The sequence below is a fragment of the Pezoporus flaviventris genome, unplaced genomic scaffold (genome assembly GCF_033815535.1).
Source record: "Pezoporus flaviventris isolate CSIRO_AGI_PZ_B2104156 unplaced genomic scaffold, CSIRO_AGI_Pfla_v1 ptg000025l, whole genome shotgun sequence".
Lineage (NCBI taxonomy): Eukaryota > Metazoa > Chordata > Aves > Psittaciformes > Psittacidae > Pezoporus > Pezoporus flaviventris.
Window position 1 is genome coordinate 8,463,400 of NW_026892573.1, and position 22,156 is coordinate 8,485,555.

Below are 22,156 nucleotides of genomic sequence, written 5' to 3' on the forward strand. Positions count from 1 at the left end.
GAGCTTCTTTCAGAGCTGCAGTCATTTATATGCATAAATATCAAGGCTTTCACTTGTTGCAGGCTTTGGTAGCATTTGTATAACAAAGGAAACGGAGAGAGAAAAGAGCGGAACATCTTCCATTCCAGTCTTGGAAAATGAATGACTGCATAGCTATAGCAATTGCTTTCTTTCTGTTTTTATTAGATCACTGTCCTCTGCAATTTGTTTCCCTTCCTGTCCTGCTGTCCTATGTAAAGGACTATGAGAGGATCCCCACACACACCCCTTTTATCTTTCTTGTGACTATCTACAAGAAATATCTCAAAGTATTGCATACCAGTAACAATTGCCACAGCAAAGCCTTTTGCCATATAATGACACAGATTATTTTTTTGCTTCAGTTTTTTTCTTCCATTAACCATCTGACAAAGTCATTCTGCATCACCCATTTCATGCAGAGATACAAGAACTCTGATGTAATTGTGTTTTTATTATCTACTTGCTTTTTCTATATTTGCCCTAGGCAAAATGCATGCTTGCTATTCGCTCTGCATACTATATCTTTCTGCTGTTTCTAAACTGAGGCTGATGGTATGTTTGCCAGTCATCTCTGGAAAGCTATGCAGTTGCATCTAGCTTTTCTCTGGATCTTGTAGTTATTCTGTATTGAAAGACAACTAAAATACATTACTTGTGTAATACTGCTTTTCCATTAAAACAATTGCTGAAGTATCACAGGAATGTTATTCTGGTGCCAGGAAGGAGGAGGGAGAGGTTTGTACTGATTGCCAATAGCAGGGGAAACAGCCTGTGAGACAATCCCCCTATTAAATGTGGTCTGCACAATGAAAAGCTTGGGAAGCCTTTCTAAGGCTTTACGCATTTAGGCTTTGTGCCCAGGCTGAGGGTCTCAGACATGGAGGTGGTTTCAGAGCACCACACAGGGGAAACAACTTCAGCAAAAATATCCAGATTACCTGGATAATTTATTAAATTGTTTTGGGCACCCATTCACATGCAACTTTATTACCATGCTGCTCCAGCAGAACAGAAGCAACAATTTCTCCTCTGCCCTCCAGCCAGCCATTGCTCGGCTTCTGAGCTATCAATGAAGTTTTAGGGACAACAACAGAGAGCCCCTGTGAACATTCCCAAGGCTAACTAGAAGGTTCTTTTTCTCTCCTGAGTAATTGTAATTTTTTGTGCTTCCTGCTCTTACCAGTCTTCCCTAATCTGATAAAAACTGTATAGTCTTGATGGTCTGAAGATATAAACAGTGAAGGATTTGTAGGGGCAAGTAATATATTTTCCTGAAGAAGGACTTGTGTGCCTGAAGGCCTGTCTGTTTTTTTTCCTAACTGTATCAGTTGGTCTAATAAAAGATATTACCTCCCCCTACAAACTTTGTCTTACTTATTAAACAGTTGCCTCCAGGACACAGAACACTCTTAACTGGCTGGAAAACTCCACCATCAAGGTGATAGAGCAGAATTCAGTGGTGTGATTTCCATGCCCGGAGCCAATTGGCACATGTTAAACCAAGGTGGGATGAACACTGTCCACCCTGATCATCCCACACATCATCAGTGTCCCTTCCCTCCCCCCCCCCCCCCCCCCAATTCTACATCAGTATTTTTGTCTTTTCTACCTCTCATCTGTATGGAGCAGCTCTTTTTGAACACAGAAGTGCACATTGGTTAATGTCTTTTGGGTGCTACCTCAGTAGAAAGAGCAACTTTTACGGTACGCTTGATGAAACCTCTGTCTTCTCATTATTTTGTGGTTGCCATGTCTCTGCATATTATTTTTAGTTTGAGCTTCATGGTGACCTTGAGAGAGCTGGAAAAAAAAGCCCAGTGTGACCATGTTGACCTTTTCTCCTTTAAGGATCATGTAAATGTTGACAACTTGGCTTCAAATCTTAAAGGATATTTTTCTTTTAATCCTCTCAGGTGACCTTTCAGTGGAAGGCATACAAGACCCATTCCTTGTTAGTGTACATATTATCACAGACCCAGGTGAATCCAAGACTCTTCAGCAAGCCATTGATAAGCTTCTAGCCTGGATCCATCCAGACCTCCAGCTGCTTCAAGTCTCAGAAAGACGAGCACCCAAAAAGCACAGGAAGCCAGGTAAGGCTGGTGTTTCCCAGCCAGCCCTTGCCATCATCCTGTTTCTGCAGGAAGAATATGGAGAGGAACCGATTTTGCAGCTCCACAAAACTTTTCAGCAGCCACCTTGGCATTACCACCACACAGAGCAAGTGCATGGGAAGCTCCTCCCTTACATGCCATGCAGCCAGGACTTTTACACTCTGGCTCCAGAGACTCCTCTGTGGGCCATTCGCCCAGTGCACTACGGGAAAGAAATTATCCGCTTCACTATATACTGCAGGAGTGAAAACTTTGCTGACATTTTGAAGCTGTACGAGTTAATACTGAAAAGACCAGTATGTCAGAAAAAAGTGGACTTTTGTGTTTTTCCTGTCTATTCTAACATGGAAATAGACATCCAGTTTTCTTTAAAAAAGCTTCCAAAGGGCCAGGTGCCAATGCCAACCGAGTCAGCGGTGCTGGAGTTCAGAGTAAAAGATGTGGGGCAGCTTGTGCCTCTCTTGCCCAACCCTTGCAGCCCCATCAGTGAAGGCAGGTGGCAGACAGAAGACCAAGATGGAAATAGGATCCTTTTGCAGGTAAGTTTAGCACAAAGGGAAACAGAAGCACGTTTACTGGTTTTGTGCAGGAAAGCTTAACCTGCAATGGCAGCAGAAAAGGAGGCTTTTTTTGGTTTTGCTCTATCCCAGGAGAGCAAGCCAGGACAGCACCACTAAGGAAAGAACTTGAAACCTCTTTCTGTAAGTGTGAAATCAGGAAAGCAATGATAATACTACCCAGATATCAGTCAACCTCAGTTTATGTAGAGTGATGTCAGACGATGTAGCTGTTTAAAAGAATGAGGAGAGGAAGAATTATGAGCCTGAGTGGAGAAATGATGGCTGATGGGTGTAGTTTTATAAGAAATATGGGCACAGAACTGACAGGGGTTTATAAAATAGCTCTCAGTTATGAGATTTCTTTTATGGAAGACAAGCAGAATTCCTGATGGTACTCATTATTTTCTAGCATCACAGGGTGACAAACTGCATCTCTTTGGCACAGTGATTATCAGGACAGGGTGAGAGGTGGTGAAGGAAAAGAAATGTGCCCTGAAGAGCAGCCTGAGAGAGACATTCCCACAGACTCTCCTTTTGAACTAATCTCAAGTGCTCGTAACCGTGTTCTGAAAGAGAGTTTATTTGTTAAGACATCTGTAGGCACCATTTCTGGGCAATGTATCAGCATGCTCTACTTAACTACACCACATCCAAGGGAGATAAAGGGGATAACAAGTAGCAAGCTTTTAATAGCTGCTTGTCCTGCAGAGGGGCTATCTGTGGCAATCCAGAGCCAGGTTAATGTGCATTCCTACACTGCAGAGGTATTTATTGCTGCTTACTGTTCAAATCTAGGAGCACAGAGCCTCACCTTTGGAAGACTGTTGTTCAGATTTCAAAGAAGAATACTTTTGTTTAGAGTGAATTGCATTCATGAAGCTTGTCAAATTGTCTGACCTGGTGTCTGTGGAAGAGGCATTGTGTGCCATCCCACCACTGCATGGACCACCCAGCATAGAGAGAGGTGTGTCCTGCCCCTTGCATCACAGTTCCTCTGAGATTGTAGCTCCTGGGACTGAAAATCCAGGTGCAAGGGGTATCTGTGCTCTGGTGAGTCCTATGCAGGTGGTGGTGAAACCTTTCAATGCCTCTTGGCAGATGCTACCCACAGAGACGCCCCATGCCAGAGCTGAACAGCACATGTATAGGGCTTAGGAGGCAACTCAGCTTCCCTTCCCATCTGCCAAGACAGTCCCCGGTTTGTCGGGGTTACTGCTTGCACTGTGTTAGCCTGAGATTACTTGTAAACTTAAGCTTACAAAAGCCATCACCAAACTTCTACACAGCAACCACACTCACCTACATCCACTTTTCACTGTTCTTTTTCATGAGGTTTCTGCCATGTTATACAACTTTGGTTTATGGGATCTTGCAGTGGTAAATTGAAGGGAAGGGTAAAAAAAAAAAACAACAAACAAACAATAGGGCTTCTAAATAAGGCTTTTGATTTCAAACCAGCAAATTTTCAGAAATAGCAGGTGCCAGGCAGCACAGAGATAAATTGGTACTTGTCAAGTAGCAGGCTGAGGTAAACCCTGCAGAAACCATCAGAATAAGATTTTACCCATATGTACCAAAAGAGGAGAGCAAATCCTGCTAAGTGTGGCCTCCAAGTGCAATTAATTTTCGCTGCTGTGTTCAGTAAGGGCAACGATGCTGAACAGGAGGGCAAAATGGCAAATAGGAATGATGTTACAGAAAGGGAAATTATCACATTTGAAGTGCAGTAAAGCAAAATAAGTTTAATATGTGCAAAATGGCAGGGGGAGGAATGGGGAGACTTTGGGTCTAGGTTATGTGCTTGTGAGGTCATGAGGACTGGTATACAGGTTTCAAACAAGTCTATTCAATCAGAAATGGAGCTGTATAACTAAACTGGAGAGGAAATGTCCTGTTTGTACTCAGATCACTACAAGCCACCAATGCAGCAAAGCCATTAGAAGAAAAGTTCAGTCTCTGGTGTGTACCAGAGTTAGTATACCCTGAGGTGACTTTAGAGAGGTGCACATACAGGGAAGGGCTCTCACCACATACAGAGGAATGGAGAGACTGTCTCACAAATGGAAACTGAAAAGTAAAGTCACCTAAGGGAATTTCCCAACTGAAGGGAGCTCTGATTGTGCTTGGAAAATATACCTGAAGGTTAAAGGCAGGAATGGAAAAAGGCTATATCACTAAATGACTCTTTTAGTACAGGAGCAAAATACTGTCAGTAAATAGATTTAAGTTGACAGTTGTAGATGTTGATGGCCAACTACGTAACAGCCACCCAGCACGTGCAAACAGGTTAATACCCTAATTCAAGACAGGATGGTCAGTTAAGGAAAAGGGATTGTATGATGGGATCATGGGTTACAGGAAACACTGGATTTGGTGATCCATGGCCTCACTATATTCTTTTATTCTTATATTCTTCTAACTCATTCTGAGTTCAAAACAATTATGGTATCTACCTTTTAAAGTGACCTTTGACTTCTCATTGAGTGCTGTTATTAACAGTGTTATCAGTGCCACGGTGTTGGCAATAATTTCCGCATCTTCCCATTTATATGAAACCTAAACAGTTGCCTTCTAGTATTTTTCAGCCCACATATCAGTTGGCACTTAGTAATCATCAGAATATTTTTATTTATGACTGCATTTTTTTAGAGATTAAAATTACCCATTATACCCAAAATGGTAGATAAAAGTCCCTGTTAAATTACAGGCAGTGTTTAATGGTTGAAGTTTGGTTGAAGACTAATGGTTAGTCTAATCATGAATACCTTCATGATTAGACTAACGAGATGTGACCTCTGTGTTTTTCTTGGTGTGCTTACAGGGACTTGGATACTGGCCAGCCAGATTGATGCTTGTTCTTAACTCATTTTGCAAATGCAATTACAAAGGGGCTTAAGTAGAATCAGTGCAAGAGAAAATAAAGTTATTCATGGGCAGGATAAATCTGTTTGATACCACAGAACCTATTCCTTCATTTGCAAGGAATCTCTTCAAAATTATTTTGTCACAGGAGCTTTTCCACGCTGGCAACTTAACTCCAAGGGTGCAGCTATATACCAGCTGAGCAAAGGGTAAGCTTCAGTTGGCTTTAGCAGGAGCAAGGCTTAAAAGCATGTTTGCATTCTGTGGGAAAACACCCATATTGCTTCACCAGTGCTAAGCCCAGAAGCAGGAGCTCTGGGGAACTCTTGTCAGAGTAGTCAGAAGAATACATAAATAATGTAGCTAAGAATATACCGTATAGTGCTATACTGAATACACTGCCAGTTTTATAGTTCTTGTCCAAATTCCTGGCAGCTTTTGGGCATAATCTGCTCAGAGACAGCTGAAGTGCTAATGAACTTGCACTCCTGGCAGTGCAACATTGGAAGCAGGAAAGGTTAATAACTGATAAGACTGGCTTGGCCATTCATGTTTGGGAAGCAGGGATAGTGAGCAGAGAGAAGAAAGTGCACAGATGGCTTCTTTAAATTATAAGAATGTCTTTGGATAGGGTAGGAAAAATAAAATACCATTTTAGCAGAATTTCCTAGCTTCTTTGTGTGAGGAGAAACATGCAGGCAAACTTGAGAGGAAGGTGGACAAATAAATATCTCACCTTGGTAGTGATGCAGTGCTTAAGCATAAGACCTACTGCCAGTTTACATCCCAAAAGGTACCAGCTTGCTTGAATTAATAGAGCAGATAGGGCAGATCTGAACACAAAGAGGAAGAAAGGCAAGAAAAGCATCAAGTCTAAGCAAAGGCTCCTTTACAAAAATTAATTTTAATTCTTTTTAAACTGATGGAAAGGGTGAACTTTTGAACTAAAAATTGATTCAGTCAAGAGAGGGCCTTCAGGTGATTTAATTAATCTGTAAGTTTAATACTACCCCCCTGTTTCTAAAAATTATCTACTCTATTTTCTCTTTCCTTTTAGTGTTGTAGGTATTTGGTTCTTCTTAGTGCTAGTGATGGGATTGGAGGGTTGGCCATAGCAAATCTGTCACTAACTCAGATAGGAGGAGAATTTTTAGCTGATTTTCTTCATCCTAAAGGTACTTTGTCTTTTCTGTTAGCGCAGTTGTGTTTCATGGCATAGTAAGATATTTGATGACTCTATACATCCAACAAAACCTCTTGAAAGTTAATATATTTAGCAGTACAAGGCACCCACCTGTTCTAGCTTTGTAAACACTGTACGTGCTGCTTTACAAACATGTTCAATTCAATTTTAAATCAAGTTTGTACATTTTGCCTTTGATATGTTGCCCTTCTGAATACATTTTGCCTTTCAAGTAAGACTTATTATGGTGATCTTGATGAATAACCTCTGCCACTTTTTCTTGTTGACTTTTCCCTCCTGGGTCAATCCCACTGGTTTTAATACAGTTAAACACATCGCACTCTTGTTGAGCAAGGCAAGCAAAATCAGGGTTCAAGATGGTGATGTCATTGCTGTGCTGGCTGGGTTCTGACCTCAGTGGAGCCTTGCTGGCAACACTTAATGCAGATAATGTATAATGAGATCACTATCTGCTTTCTGAAAAAGCAGGTAACGTAAATAGACTTCAGGAGCACCCACGGATTTTTTGTGTCAGGCATAGACAGCCCAAGTGAAGTTGAAAGTGCCTTTCTGTGAGGTTCACTGCAGGTTGTTTATGGCATTCCCAGATATTTGTCATGAAATTCTTCTGCAGCCCATTGTGGTATACAAAGACTCTAAATCCCTCCAGGCTTTGCAAAGATTTGTGCAGAGATTATAAATGAGCAGCAGATTAGCCCCAGATGAAAAAATCTCTTCTATTAGAAAGCTAATCTGCTCAGTAAATGGCCAGGTTTGCTGTGCATGTTTGTGGCAGGAGCTGACAAATCTCCCTGTATCTGGAATTTCAGTGAAAATCGACAGGTCATTTTGGGTAGAGTCTTTGTCCTCTCATATGGCTGACACTCTCTCTGGCATCTCTGCCTCATTTTTGCCTGATGCAGGCAAGGCAGCATGGCAGTCTCATGCTCCCTGTGGCAGCACTGCCAGGCTGCAGCGAGGTAACGCAGTGCAGAAAGCAAGCTGTGAGAAGGCTGAAGATAAGGACTTAAAAAAGAAAATAATTCAGAAAATTAAAGCAGATGCAACTTCTTCCAAAGCCAAGGGCAGAATTCAGGAGGCAGTAGAAGGCTGTTCTGCTGCAAAGAGTAGCTGCATGTGCATCACACTGTCCTCGAGGTACAAAAATAGGTCTTGCTGTTTTCAGCATCCAATCGCACAAATGGTAGTGAAAGATTAGCATCTCCCACTTGCTTGTCAAGGTTTCTCTGGTGAGCAGACTTCGTGGCACTGTAAGGTTAAAATGAAGAGGAGTGATCACATGAATGTGCAGGCTGAACACAGCTCTCCATTTGCCATGCCCGGATGGTACAAAGAAACACAGTAAATGGCCTTAGTATGGAACTAGAAGCTAGTTTGCCAAAGTTTTAATCCTGACTAAATCATTGAATCTTCTCTGTGATCTCTGACAAGTTACAGAATGTAGATATAGAAAAGTTATTAGTTCACATAATCCAGTTCCCTACAATATAGGATTAGCCTGTAATCTTTATTCAGTAGTATTTCATGAGCTGGAACTTCTGACACTCTATCTGTAGTGCAGTTGTGCAGTCTGGTATTTTCACAGTCAGGAAAGTCATCAGTTATGTTGCTTTAAGATGAAAATATTAAAAAAATCTCCCTTTATTATTTCCTCTTTGTGCTAATATCATGAAGAGCAGCACTGGAAAATAGATCTTCAATATCATAATGCATCTAAACATAAAAGCACTGAGGTTAGCAATACCTCCTATAAACAGAGCTGGTCAGAAAGAAGCTGTATTAGTGATGTCTCTTGGTCTGCACTGCAGGCCGCCATCCTAAGGTCAGATTGTACTTGTCCCCTCCTCCTTGCTGATCCACCATGACCTCCTGCCAGGCCAACTGGCCTTCACCAGGAGCTGTAACCCAGGAGCAGGAATAACAGCAAATACTTTGTATAAAATGAAATGCTTTTATCTGTTCAAAGAACATTAAAAGAGATAGGAAAAAATTTAAAATAAGAAAACCCTAAAACTAATGTCTTATCTAAAGTAAATTTTTCTCATTAGTGTAGGTATGTTCCAAGTTAGCCCAGGTACTTAAAGCTATTTAGTTGCACTTCTTTCTGATTTAAACTGGAGGGTTTGTAAATATTAGATAGAGCTCAAAACAACTATTCTTGTATCTGTGCTTTGTTGCCAAAGACTTTACCTGTATTAATAAATTAAACATGCTCAGGCACATTTCCAGACACTGAAATCTCTGATAGGGAGCGGCCTGTGCATGTGCTTGCAGGCCAAGCAGGATACAGCAGATAGATACCTACTATTTGGAAACTGAATCAGACCCAGTATCTCTCAGTAATGGTGACCTGAGAGACCCAATTAAACTACCTTTTTTTTAACACGTCAAAATTTATGTCAGCAAATAAGAGTAACAAATAATTACCATCATCTGCATGCATGAGGCTTTTTGCTGGTGTGCAAAATACCTCCTCTAAACATCAAAGCCAAATGGACACATGGGAGTTATTTCTGCAGGTTTTGGTTCAGCTCCAGACTGTAGGCATCTAAACCTAATGTCTATCCAAGTATTTTTGTGTGAGCTACAGTCTGCATTCTCACTGTCATTGATGGGTATGTACTCAGTACTGACCAAGGACCTAGAAAGTAGTTCAGCTAGCCCAGCATAGGAACTTTCTTCAGAGAAAGCTGAAATTCTCTCCAGACTCCATTGACTGTATTAACTAGACAACTAAATCCTACCCATGATGTCTGATGGCTATCTTATACAAATATGCCCTCTCTTTATAGAGAGGGTGGTCAAGCACTGGAACAGGCTGCCCAGGGAAGTGATGCCCAGAAGCGTTCACAAACCATGTAGGTGAGTGACATGGTTTAATGGTGGCCTTGGCAGTCCTGGGGTAAAGGTTGGACTTGATCTTAAAGGTCTTTTCCAACCTAGTTGATTCTATGATTCTCTTTATATAGAAAGATGGCATGGTCTGCACAAGGTAAAGGCAAGGCTTTTGTGCTGCCTGCAGAACTCTCTCCACTGCAAGTGTCGGATCAGTTCCCAAAAGCCTTGTGTTTTCAGGTGCAGTTTTGTTCAAACTGTTAACTGGTGCTTGTGCTCCCAAAGGCCTCCTTACCTTTACATGAAAAAGAGGACTGTACTTGTGTGGGTCCTTGGTTTCTTTGGATATTTGATCTACCAGATTATCAACTAAGTCTACAAAAACACAAGAATATAGTGTGAAAATAACCAATGTTCAGTCAATCCAGGATTTTCTCTCCAAGAGGTAGGAGAAGTTTTAGGGGGTGTTTCTGTTGATTTCTTGTTGACCAAGCATAATGGTTGAGTCCCTGTAGTGTATCTGGTATCAGAGTTACCACAGAGAAAAAAAAATTGTACCTTTGGTTAATATAAACAAAATAGAATGAGAAGTGAATTCTGGTACAAACCCATCAAAAGTGTGCAATGACTTGGTTGTGTATTTTCAGCATATCATATTGTTATTGCTGGGTTACCCAAAAATGTCTTCAGTTAAAAACCAGCTGGCATTTTCTTCCAGGCACAGGCCTTTTATGTTGCAAAGTAATTTTTTAAACAAATTAACTCACATCTTACACAAATAAAATAATGTTGTGTGAGAGGTCTAAAGTAATTTCTGGTTAATGTTTCATTGACAACTTGACTCATTTTATTTGACTCATTACATTTCTTACCAGTTAATGAAACTGCTACACTACTGTAATTAATTTTCCCATTAATTCATTTAGTTCCTTGTGGCATTGAGGAAAATAGCTTACTATATTATACAGAAATAAGTTATGAACTCACATACCTCATTACAGATACACTGGTGTATATATATTCATCTACAATGCCAAAATGAACTCCTATGGTTTGGCTGTCCTAGAAATCACCTCTAGCTAGGCAATCATGGATAAGCAAAACATTTTTTGCAGATGTGAAAATCCTTTTTTGCTTATAAAATCACTGCAATAAAAACCAGAAGATGTTTATGGCAGATCTGGGTCACTAAGACAATGTGATGTGCGCTACCGAGATGTTAGAAGCAGCAATGTATGAGTCCTTTTAGAGACAGGGGATGCAAAGGATCTCCTTGGTTACCAGGGTCTCATCCCTTTTAGTCATGTCATATAATCTCTTTGGTAAAATGATCAAGCTCCATCTTTATCCATTACTTGCCTCAGAAGACTTTTCTACTTGTGTTGTGATTAGAAAGCTTTTATTAGTTTGTGGTTCAGTTTTTTTAATGGATAGATTTTATATTTTTTTTTCCTTCTGGCTGCATCTTTGTCAGTTTGATTTTTTTCTTTTTCACACAGGCATAATTTGAGTCATGTGCAGCATTCTGGATGAGGCCTTAGCAGTGTTGTCTATAATGCATTAATATTTTTTAACTCATTTGGGACTCCACAGAATAATGTTCGTCACAGTCTTCATTTTAATAGCACATAGCGACTTAGATACCTGGTTGTTTCTCCTCGGTTGCTTCCAACTGACAAGTCCCATAGATGAGATTACTAGGTAAGATCTTGCACTTTGACCCATTAGTACCCTTCCCTTCTGTGACAGAAATCTAGCATTTTGCATTACAGAATAGAATCATAGAATCATAGAATAATTAGGGTTGGAAAGGACCTTAAGATCATCTAGTTCCAACCCCCCTGCCATGGGCAGGGACACCTCACACTAAACCAGGTCACCCAAGGCTCTGTCCAACCTGGCCTTGAACACTGCCAGGGATGGAGCATACCCAGCTTCCCTGGGCAACACATTCCAGTGCCTCATCACCCTTACAGTAAAGAACTTCTTCCTTATATCTAATCTAAACTTCCCCTGTTTAAGATTTAACCCGTTACCTCTTGTCCTATCACTACCATCACTAGTCCCTCCCCAGCATCCCTATAGGCCCCCTTCAGATACTGGAAGGCTGCTAAGAGGTCTCCACGCAGCCTTCTCTTCTCTGGGCTCAGCAGCCCCAACCTTCTCAGCCTGTCTTCATACGGGAGGTGCTCCAGTCCCCTGATCACGGTCGTGGCCCTCCTCTGGTCTTGTTCTAGCAGTTCCATGTCCTTTTCGTGTTAAGGACACCAGAACTGCACACAATACTCCAAGTGAGGTCTGAAGAGAGCAAAGGGGCAGGATCACCTCCTTCTACCTGCTGGTCACACTTCTGTTGATGCAGGATACGGTTGGCTTTCTGGGCTGCGAGTGCACACTGAAGCTGGCTCATGTTCATTTTCTCATCAAACAACACCTCCCAGTCCTTCTCCACAGGGCTGCTCTGAATCTCTTCTCTGCCCAACCTGTAGCTGTGCCTGGGATTGCTCCTACCCAGGTGTAGGACCTTGCACGTGTCATGGTTAAACTTCATGAGGTTGGCATCAGGCCACCTCACAAGCCTGTCAAGGTCCCTCTGGATGGCATTCCTTCCCTCCAGCATATCAACCGAACCACACAGCTTGGTGTCATTGGCAAACTTGCTGAGGGGGCACTCAATCCCACTGTCCATGGTCAGTGACAAAGATGTTGAATTCAAGACTGGTCCCAAATCCGATCCCAGAGGGACATCACTCGTTACTGGTCTCCAGCTGGACATTGAGCCATTGACCACAACTCTTTGCGTTCGGCCATCCAGCCAGTTCTTTATCCACTGAGTGGTCCATCCATCCAATTGATGTCTCTCCAATTTAGACACAAGGATGTTGTGCAGGACAGTGTCAAACGCTTTGCACAAGTCTACGTAGATGACATTATGTGAGAAATTCCAGTAAAAAGAGTTTAAATTAAACTTTTTCTTTTTAAATTAAACTTTTTAAAATTCAAACTTATAAAAACCTTACTGAGATAAGTGGGTTGATGAATAACCTTATGGTTGCTCAAACACTAGGGCCTCAGTACAGTTACCCACACATCAGTGTCTAATCCCATAGGAAGGCCACCTGGCCTCCAGCTGCTTCTTGAGAAGGATATTGGCTCCCCATTTGTCACAGCTGCTCTCCCTGTTCAAACGCTCAAGTTTGTGGTGGACAGACAACAGAATCCTGCCCTGGGGCTGAGATTCAGGTCCAGACTGAAGTCTTAACCACCAGGTTAGGTCTTCACAGTCTAGGTAGCTACAAGCAAATTAGATGTCTGTGCTTAAAATCATTACAAGGTAGTCAATAGAGCAGGTTGGTTCTAGAGCACATTGCTCAGCTATCCAGATGTGAAAGAGTTGAAAGCAATAATAATTCCCATTGAGAAGTCAGAGAATGAGGGTGCTTGCTAAAGGCTTTTTGTCCTTTCAGAGGAAAAAATAAAACATTTGCACCACAGTAAGGAAGAAATGAGAAATTAGAATGATGGTAAATACATCTCACATTTCTTCATTTCTGTTCTTCAGCTACCCAGTAAGGCAGTAATGTTGGGACACAGAATATGAATGAATCTGAACAAGTCAATAGGAAGTGAGAATTCCGAGCTAGTGTAATTCATCCCACAAAGCAGGGCTCCTCTACCATTTATTCTTGTTGTCTTCAAGGCTCCTTATGTAAATATTTGGGATTTTGGCAGAGTACTTTCTCTTGTTATTGAAGTGAAACATTTGCTGCAAGCATACTGAATGAAGTCTGCTTCATAATTATTTGCAGTAACAACCCAGAAACAGAGAGTTACGGTTGTAAGACTGCCAATTCTGTATTAATGTGATCTTCTTTTCTCCCTCTCCCGGCTCCAGCAAGCACGCAGTTGGTGTAGGAAGTCTGCAAAACAGAGCAAGCAACCATATCCATCTGTGTCAACAGATTCCTGCTTCACCACACTGCCAGCCTTTCTTCCTCAGAGCCACCCATCTGTCCCTGAACAACCAAAAGAAATGGGTCAAGACAAGGCACATCACACAAACAGCCTTGGTCATTATCTTGGTTTCTCCCAGCAGGACTTGAGACACAGTGGTCGAGGATTCACACACAGATGCAGCAGTGCCTCCAGCATTTTGTGGTCATTTCAGCGAAGCAAGTCGCTGTTCTGCTTGCCCACAGTGAGCTCCTCTTCAGCCTCAGAGACTTCTCATTTCAGTGAACCATTTCAGTTTTTAAATACTGGGTCACCTGCAACTAGGTTAAAAACATGGAGATGCAGCCCCAAGCTTAACATTGATGACTTGGAGGGTGCCCAGGAGACTGATGTAGACACAGGGATGAAACTGTCCTTCTCAGACCTGTCTGTGGTCTCCGCATACTCTGCTCTTAATGGATTTTTCAATGACTTGGAAGCCTCTCTTCCCCCACAAAAACAAAGTGTCAGTAAGGCTAAACAGGCAGCCACTGGTGGAAGGCCTGTATCAGCCATGTGCAATACCTTTGAGTCAGTTGATTCTTCAATGCCTTCTCTATCTGAATGGTCTTCCAGCTCATTCACATCAGCATCTCTCTCCAAGCAGCACAAACAGTCCTCAAAAGCAGCTCCTTGTTCTCTGGATGATCATGGCAGTGTTTGCTCCGTTTCATCAGTTAATGAAGAAGAGTTTTACATCTGAGGTGTCTCTACTTTACACCTTACAGGGCAAACGTGGTTTACTTGTGAATGACAGCAGCGGGCCCAGCTTGAGCTTGAAGAAGGTTCTTTGCTGAGGAGCAGCTGATGCAGCAGATAATGCTAAATATTTGAAGAAAACACTCAGATCCCTCAGAGATGTGTGTCCCCAACCTATGTACAGTGAAGTAGTCTGAGCTCGCACCCTGTACCTTTGTACTGGAGGAGATGATCAGCACTGAGGCTTCTCCACAGCAGTGCAAGGTGGAAGGTTGCTTTGACTGACCTTGATGGTGAAGACAATGCCAGAAGAGGCACATAATAATACATTTTTCTTTTGCAGAAAAGGAAGAGTAATTTCTGATACCAAGCTGCTTTAACTTTTCTGAGAAATTCCCTTAACTCAGGAAAGATGGAAGGAGAAAGGGGTCTTCTTTCTCTTTCACAAGTTCCAAAGGCAGCTCTAAGCACAGCAGATCCCAGTAGCTCATCTCCAGTAGAGTCAGACAAGAAGTCTTCTGTGAGGACACACACAGTTCCTTCTAATTTCTGAGAGCTGGCAGTGGTGAGAGGGGTGAGAAGTTTCATTCCTTCCCCAGGGAAGAAGAAGCTCCACTATATCCAATGATAGTCCAGGATGAGGAAAGTGCCAAAAGGGGAAACCTTACAGAACATTTTCAACTCATATTCTTTCCAGCTGGAAAGAAGCCATCTGGGCTACTGTCTGAACCCTGTGGACATTGGTAACCCAAGTAAACCACTTATAATTCAGGCAGTACAGAGTTTACCTTTTTGGAATTCAAATCAAGGAAGATAACCCATCATTTTTATACAATGCTACATCACCAGTCCCAAATATATAGCAGCTCCTTATTTTTTAAGGGATTGTTATTTTTCCACTAAAAATAATTAATGCAGAAACTTATTCTTTGTATCTCCAGTTCAAGCATACTTCTCTCTCAGATACCTCTCTCCAAATAGAGAACAACTCAAATTTTATTGGATTTTCAAGTAAATTTTTAAGTACGTGTTCTTGATAACTTGTTTTGCTCCAATTAATTTGGTATTAAAATCAAAAAGTAAGTTAAAAGCTGTTACTGTGACAGCTAAGTACTTTCACCAGGATTTAAGTTGTATAAACAGATTGCATCATGAAGAGTTACATTTTTGGCAGAGAAGAGGCACTGATTGTAGCTCTGATCTAGCCAATGAGAAAATGAACATTTTAAAATGTGTACGTATAATGCTGGATGTAAGCTATATACAGATACAGATGCTGAAGACTTGCCATGATGACATTGTGGTGGATAGAATAAAAACAAATTTGTGGAGAAAAAATGTTTGCTATATTACCAGGCAGTTTTAATCAGAACAATTGCTGCTTGGGGGGGGGGGGGGGGGGGGGGGGCATAAAATGAAAAAAGCTCATACATACTCTAAATAACAGTTACAAAAAGTGGAAGAGTTTCTTCCTGTTCCCCTGGCTCATTTAAGTAAATGCACAGTTTGATACAAACAATTCTGGAAGGAAGCCTGGGAGAAACTAAGTACAGGTTTATAGGAAAGGAGGGGGAATTCCATTAAACCTCCACCCCCAAAACAGAACAGGCCAGAGAGATCATCAGGAGTCAGGATGTTGCTCCTCAAGGCTTTTTACATTTGCTGTCATTTTCTCCCCACAAAGAGGCATCAGGCTGAAGTCCAAGTCTCCTCTCTGTGAGATGCTATCATAACATGTACCAGAGGTAGATTTTGTCTTTTGTGCTAAACACAGTGTATAAATAGGAGCAATCTATTCAAGCTCTAAAAGAACAGATTACCAGCCTTCTCCCACTCTCCCAAGCTGTTTAGGCTTACTGCAGTTTTGAGTAAACTGTTCTCTTAAGAAATACCTGGAAGCGGAAACAGCACCAATCAAGGATTTGTCATGGTGTGCACATGTTTACTTCTCTATGCTCATTCAGAGTCCACACAGCCTTTCCTCTGACTTTCCTGGCCTTTTGGTCAAACCCCCTCTGTACAAGTGGACCCAATTTATGCAAAGTTGCGCTCCACATTATTGTTTGCACCCTGTCAAAATACATGTAAAACACTGTGAGGTCAGCCCAGCAGCTTTTCACATCAGCTTGCAGTTCACCATACAAGCAGTGATGCCTATGACAGTCAGGCTGCACAGATTTAAATTTTTTATTCCCTATTTTCTGTCATATTCGTGGTAGTACAAAAATAAGTGATGAAATAACATTGCAAATTTATGGGACAGCCATTTTATCTACACTAGTCACTTCCAGATATGACAACCAACAGGATAAAGTCTGATAAAAATTACACTATTCGTTATTTGCAACAGAAAAATAAAAAGTCTTTTCACAATTTTTTAATAACATAGATAACATTTGATCTGAGCATGAAATCAAAAGCTGGTTTGAGCTGATGTATGTCTGATCCTGGCATTATGCCAATATTCAGACTCCTGACAAAAGCTGATTGGGGCTTTTAATGAAGAGGAGGCTTTGAAACATCTTTCTGCCTAGGGTGTGCCTCTGCAAGAAAGGGTTCAGCACATCTGGGTGCTGTCTTCTGACACAGCAGGAAACACTGGTACTGGAGCTCTACAAACAAGCACAGGGTACCTCAAGTGTCATGATTGAGGCTCATGTGTGGCATTAACTGCCAGCTCCACAAGCATCTCAGCTCCAAATTTTACCATCTTAATTCTAATGGGAAGAAAGCCAAATGAGCTTTCATAGACTCTGAGTTTACGCTGTCTCCACTGGGTTTAATTGTTTACATTCATGGTGCTTGTAACCAAATTTTGCAATAACTGAGTGTCATACTGTCAGGAAAACCAGAGATGATCGTGTACAGAAAACTTTTTGTCTATAATAAAGGAAGCAAGATTTTGAAGAGTGCTTCACTGAGGGTAGGCTTTGTTAATTCTCTTGCCATTATTTAAGAAGGGGCTGATCTCTTCAGAGAACATGCAAGTTTCACAGCATGTACTTATTGTTTTGGTTAAACTATGAACAATGTCATTTTAGAACTACAGGTTTTCCCTGAAATTTCACTCCTTCTCACCCCAGAATGCATTACTTCTGTGAAATAAAATAGAAATGAAAAGTCAGTTGCTCTTAATCTTCTACGTGTTCATTTATGAAGTACTGCAGACTCACCAACTCTTTAACCGGGCTTCAAACTGACTGCAGTGACACAAGCTCTCCAGCTCTTGGCAGTATGTGTCAGTGGGATAATTACAAAATAAGCATAGCAAAAGTGTTTTTATGTTGGACTCAGCTTTGCCTCTGCAGGCCAGATCTTCTGATTCTCACTGTGGTGATGTAAATCATTTGCTCCAGTAAAGCTGAATGATAAAACAGAAGCTGCGACACATACTGGTAATCTTGCATGCTTAAATCCCATCTTGAATTGTTTCGTGTATGTTGATCTTCAAAGTAGTCCTTCCCTCTTATTTCCATCAGTGTGTGGTGTTACACATTTCTTTATTCCTATCATGGGACATGCCTGCATGTCACCATTACATGGTATATGCAAAGCTATGTGGGTTTGGCTTTGTTTAGTTTTTATGGTTTATGGTTTAACACTGTGGGTTTTATATATGTTTATGTGGCAGTTATAGAGTTGTAGAAACATCAGGAGTTGGAAGAGGCCTCTGAATGTTGTCTAGTTCAAAGTGCCTGCTGAAAGAAGGCACAAAGCTGCTCAAACCTCAAAGCTTTGTAAGTTAAATCTGTTTAGGACTTTGTCTGGTCAGGTTTGAAAATATCCAAAGGTGGCAATTTCACAGTATCACTGGGCAGCGTGTGCCAGTGCTCAGCCATTGTCATGGTGTAGAATTGCATCCTAATCTGCAGTCAGAATTTCACACATTTGAGCCTGTGATCTTTCCCTCTTGTTGTTTCACTGTGTACCTCTGAGAAACTCTGGCTCTGTCTTCTCTGTAGTTCCCCCTTTAGGTGCTGAAAGACTCCAGCATCTTCTTGTGCAGCATATGCTCTAGCTCCCTGACCCCCTGAACTCTCCAGTTTGTCAATCTCTCTCTCATACTGGGGAACCCAAAACTGTATGCAGCCCTCTGAATGTGGTCTGAGGAGTGCTCAGTAGGCAGGAAGAATGATTTCCATCAACCTGATGGCAACTCCCTGGCTTATACTACCCAGTACGTTGCTGGCCTTACCACTGCAAGGGTTCACTGCTTAATCGTGTTCAACCTGCTATTCACTGGGACCCAAGGTCCTTTTCTGCCGAGCAATTCCCAAGCCAGTAGGTGCTTAGCTTCTGCTGTACCAGGTTAGTCCATGCAAGGTGCAGGACTTGCACTTGTCTTTATAGAACTTCCTGAGGTTCTCATTGGCACCTTCCGCCAGATAGTGAAGGTCTTTGTGAATGGCAGCCCTGCCCTTCAGTGTATCACTCACTCCCCGAGTTGGAGGGGCATCTAGAAACTTGCTGAGGGTGTCTTTCAACACCTTATGCAAATCGTAGACAAAAATGTTGAATAGCACTAGACCCAGTTTTGACCTCAGAAGAATGTCACAGCTGGATACCAGTTAGATTTAAACTGTTGTCCAGTACCCTCTGAGCCTGATGATCCAGTCAGTTATTCACCCACATTGTAGTACACCAGTCTACTCCATGTTTCCTTGATTTGGCTGCAAGGGTACTGTGGGATACTATGCTGAAAGCCTTGATAAATTCAAGGAAAATTATATTCACTGTTATTTCTACACCCACCAAAGAAGCCATCTCATTAAAAGCGGCAATCAGGTTGGTTAAGCATGACTTACCATTACATGACACCCCACTTGAAGTGTTGTGTGCAGTCCTGGTGTCCTCAGCATAAAAAGGACATGGAACTGTTGGAACAAGTCCAGAGGAGGGCCACGAGGATGATCAGGGGACTGGAGCACTTCCTGTATGAAGACAGGCTGAGAAAGTTGGGGCTGTTCAGCCTGGACAAGAGAAGGCTGTGTGGAGACCTCAGAGCAGCCTTCCAGTATCTGAAGGGGGCCTATAGGGATGCTGGGGAGGGACTCTTCATTAGGGACTGTAGTGATAGGACAAGGGAGAATAGGTTTAAACTAAAACAGGGGAAGTTTAAATTGGATATGAGGAAGAAGTTTTTTACTGTAAGGGTGGTGAAGCACTGGAACAGGATACCCAAAGAAGTGGTAAATGCTCCATCCCTGGCAGTGTTCAGGGCCACTTTGGACAGAGCCTTGGGCAGCATGGTCTAGTGCGAGGCGTCCCTGCCCATGGCAGGGGGGTTAGAACCTGATGATCTTAAGGTCCTTTCCAACCCTAATCATTCTATGATTCTATGATAAATACATGCCGGCTCATCTTCTTGTCCATTTTGAGTGTAGAAATGGCTTTGAGGATTTCTTGATAATCTTACAGGGGACTGAGGTTAGACTGATCAGCCTGTGGTTCCCCAGATCATCCTTCTTGTCTGTCTTTAAGTAGGTTGTGACATTTTCTTTCTTCCAGCCATCTATAACTTCACCGATCACCAATCTTTCAAAACTGATAGAAGTTTCACAGTGACCTTGGCTAGTTCCTTTGGCACTGTCAGATGTAGCCTGTCCAGTCTCACGGACTTGTATATGTCCAGCTTATTGCATCCCTGACTCAGTCTGCTAGTGTTATTAGTGTAACTTCCTCCTCCAAGCTTTGCTACTAGATGCAGACACATCTTGTGAGTAAACATCTTGTGAGTGAAGACAGGTTTTTCTGAGAACATTTTCCAGTTACAGAAGAGAGGAACTGCTCTAGTCTGTTCTGAACCAGTTTCCAGTTGCTCAAAGAAGCCTTTGTTTGTCTTCTCTTCTTGATTGAGTGGGTTGTGAGAAATGCACACACTAATATCCTTGCTGTTAGCTTCTCCTGACCCATGAGCTCTTGACTGTCTCATCCTCTGTTCCCTTGCAAAGTGATGCCACTCAGTTGCCTAGAACGCTAGTTGCCCACCACCATCTGCTGTCATTTCCTAAAGAACTGTATACAGCCATGGCAGCTCTAGTTACACAGATGTCTCATCACATCTATTACATCTGGTTTTACATCCTGAGACTGTTGAAGTCTTTCAGGAGTGATTTTCAGGTTCAGCAGCATGAGCATCGGCTCTGGACAGTCCATCTGCCTAGGACAATTGAGCTATCTTGGTCTTTGGTAAGACAGTCCCATTTCACAAAGGGCTTTGGAAACAGAGTAAAACTGTGGGGGTGTTAACTATTGAAGAAATCAGGATATTGGAACACATTGGTGTTTTCAGTGGCTGCTATCAGCAAGGAGATGAGCTCTTGTGATCCTGTACAGAAGCTTTTGAGTCCTGCAGTTTCATGCTAAGGTAGCTTGGACACCTGAACTGCCTTCATGAGACCACATCTAAAGGCTATACAAATGATTGTGTGGCTCAGGAAGGCCTGAGGTGCCATAGATGGTGCTTTTGTAAATGGTTTTCCTCTCTTGAATTGTCCAATAGCTTTCTGAGCTCATTTAACATCTGCAGCAGCCTCTGGCAGAGTGTTCCACTGCTGCATGTGAAACTACTGCATGTTGTACAGGAAAGGTTATCTGTCAAACCTGTCACCTGCTAACTCCATTTGATACCCCCTATGTTTGCTTTAGGGAGAGGCAGTAACAATTTTCAGGCTATTCATGGTTTTATGGATTTCTATAAAACCTCTGATTTCTCCTTTCAAGCTGTGAAGTCCTAATCTAGTTGGTTATTCTTTGAGGGAAAACCATTCCATGCTTTTGTTCATTCTTGTTACTCTTCTGCATAATTTTTTTTCCCTATTCTGCTATGTGTTTTTTGAGCTGGAAGGTCCATAACCACGTACAGTTTTGGAGATGTAAATGCACGGTGGATTTACAAAATGGCTTGAAGGTGTTTTCTATTTTATTCTCTGCTCCTTTCCTAGTAATGTGACTTGCTGCTTTGTCCGTGTCAGAGCACTGACCTTCCCCTTTCATAGATCTTTATATAGCCCAAAGGTCCAATTCCCAAGCAGTAGAAGTCAGTTCAGAGCCTACTATCATGTATGTAAAATTAGATTTTTTTTATGTAATTAATTTTAGAATTGGCTATATTGATCTCCTTTTTATTGCCCAATTTCTGTGTATTGTGAGACTACTCTGCAACTTTCCCAGTTGTCCATTATCTTTACTATCTTGGATGCTTAATAACCCCAACAAATTCCCTGCTCATAAAGTCCCCCTTTTTCCAGGTTTAAGTCATGCTGAACAATATAAGCTTGAGTACAAATCCCTGCGTGACTCCACTGCCAACCTCCTTCCACTGCAGAACTGGCTACTTATTTCTACCTTCTGTTTCCTGCCTTTTAATCAGTCTTTTATTCGCATAACCTTCCCTCGTAAACCATCACAGCATGGTTTCTTCAAAAGGCTCTGATGAAGCACTTTGGAAAATTGTTCTTAGTTGTACACCTATTTGTTGATGCCTTCCGAAGCCTCTAATAGATTTATGAGGAGTGATTTCCCTTTATAAAACCATTCTGACTCTTACCCAAACAAAATTATTTCTGTTCAGGTAATGAATTGTGTCTCATCTGAACCTAAGTGTCATTTGAGTACAGAGCAATCCTCCCTATGGCATCTTGTCCCAGCTTCCAGGACTTAGCATAATGTACATTGCTAAATTTACACAGAATCCAGACTTCCTGAGCCAAAAGCTGTGTTCAGATCACTGTGTGACCAACTGCTACATTGTGCTACCAAAGGATTTATCCTATGTCAGTTTTGTCAAATTTCCTGTTGAATCTCTTATTATTCCTCGGGTTTCCACAGCACTTCATGGCAATAAACACCACTGTATTCATACCCTC

The 22,156-nt window shown here is 41.8% G+C and overlaps 2 protein-coding genes across 2 annotated transcripts in view; both read left to right on the forward strand.

Annotated features, from left to right (window-relative positions):
- FAM124A (family with sequence similarity 124 member A) overlaps positions 1 to 15,678 on the forward strand; it is a 142,800-nt gene extending 127,122 nt beyond the window's left edge. Inside the window, exons 4-5 of the mRNA XM_061457406.1 lie at positions 1,935 to 2,674; positions 13,492 to 15,678. Coding sequence (XP_061313390.1) covers positions 1,935 to 2,674; positions 13,492 to 14,292 — 1,541 coding nt within the window. The 3' untranslated portion in view covers positions 14,293 to 15,678. The remainder of the gene's footprint in view (positions 1 to 1,934; positions 2,675 to 13,491) is intronic.
- The window catches only part of SERPINE3 (serpin family E member 3), a 41,702-nt gene continuing 34,447 nt past the window's right edge, over positions 14,902 to 22,156 (forward strand). The window contains exon 1 of the mRNA XM_061457409.1: positions 14,902 to 15,040. The gene's annotated coding sequence lies outside the window, so the exon portion shown is untranslated. The remainder of the gene's footprint in view (positions 15,041 to 22,156) is intronic.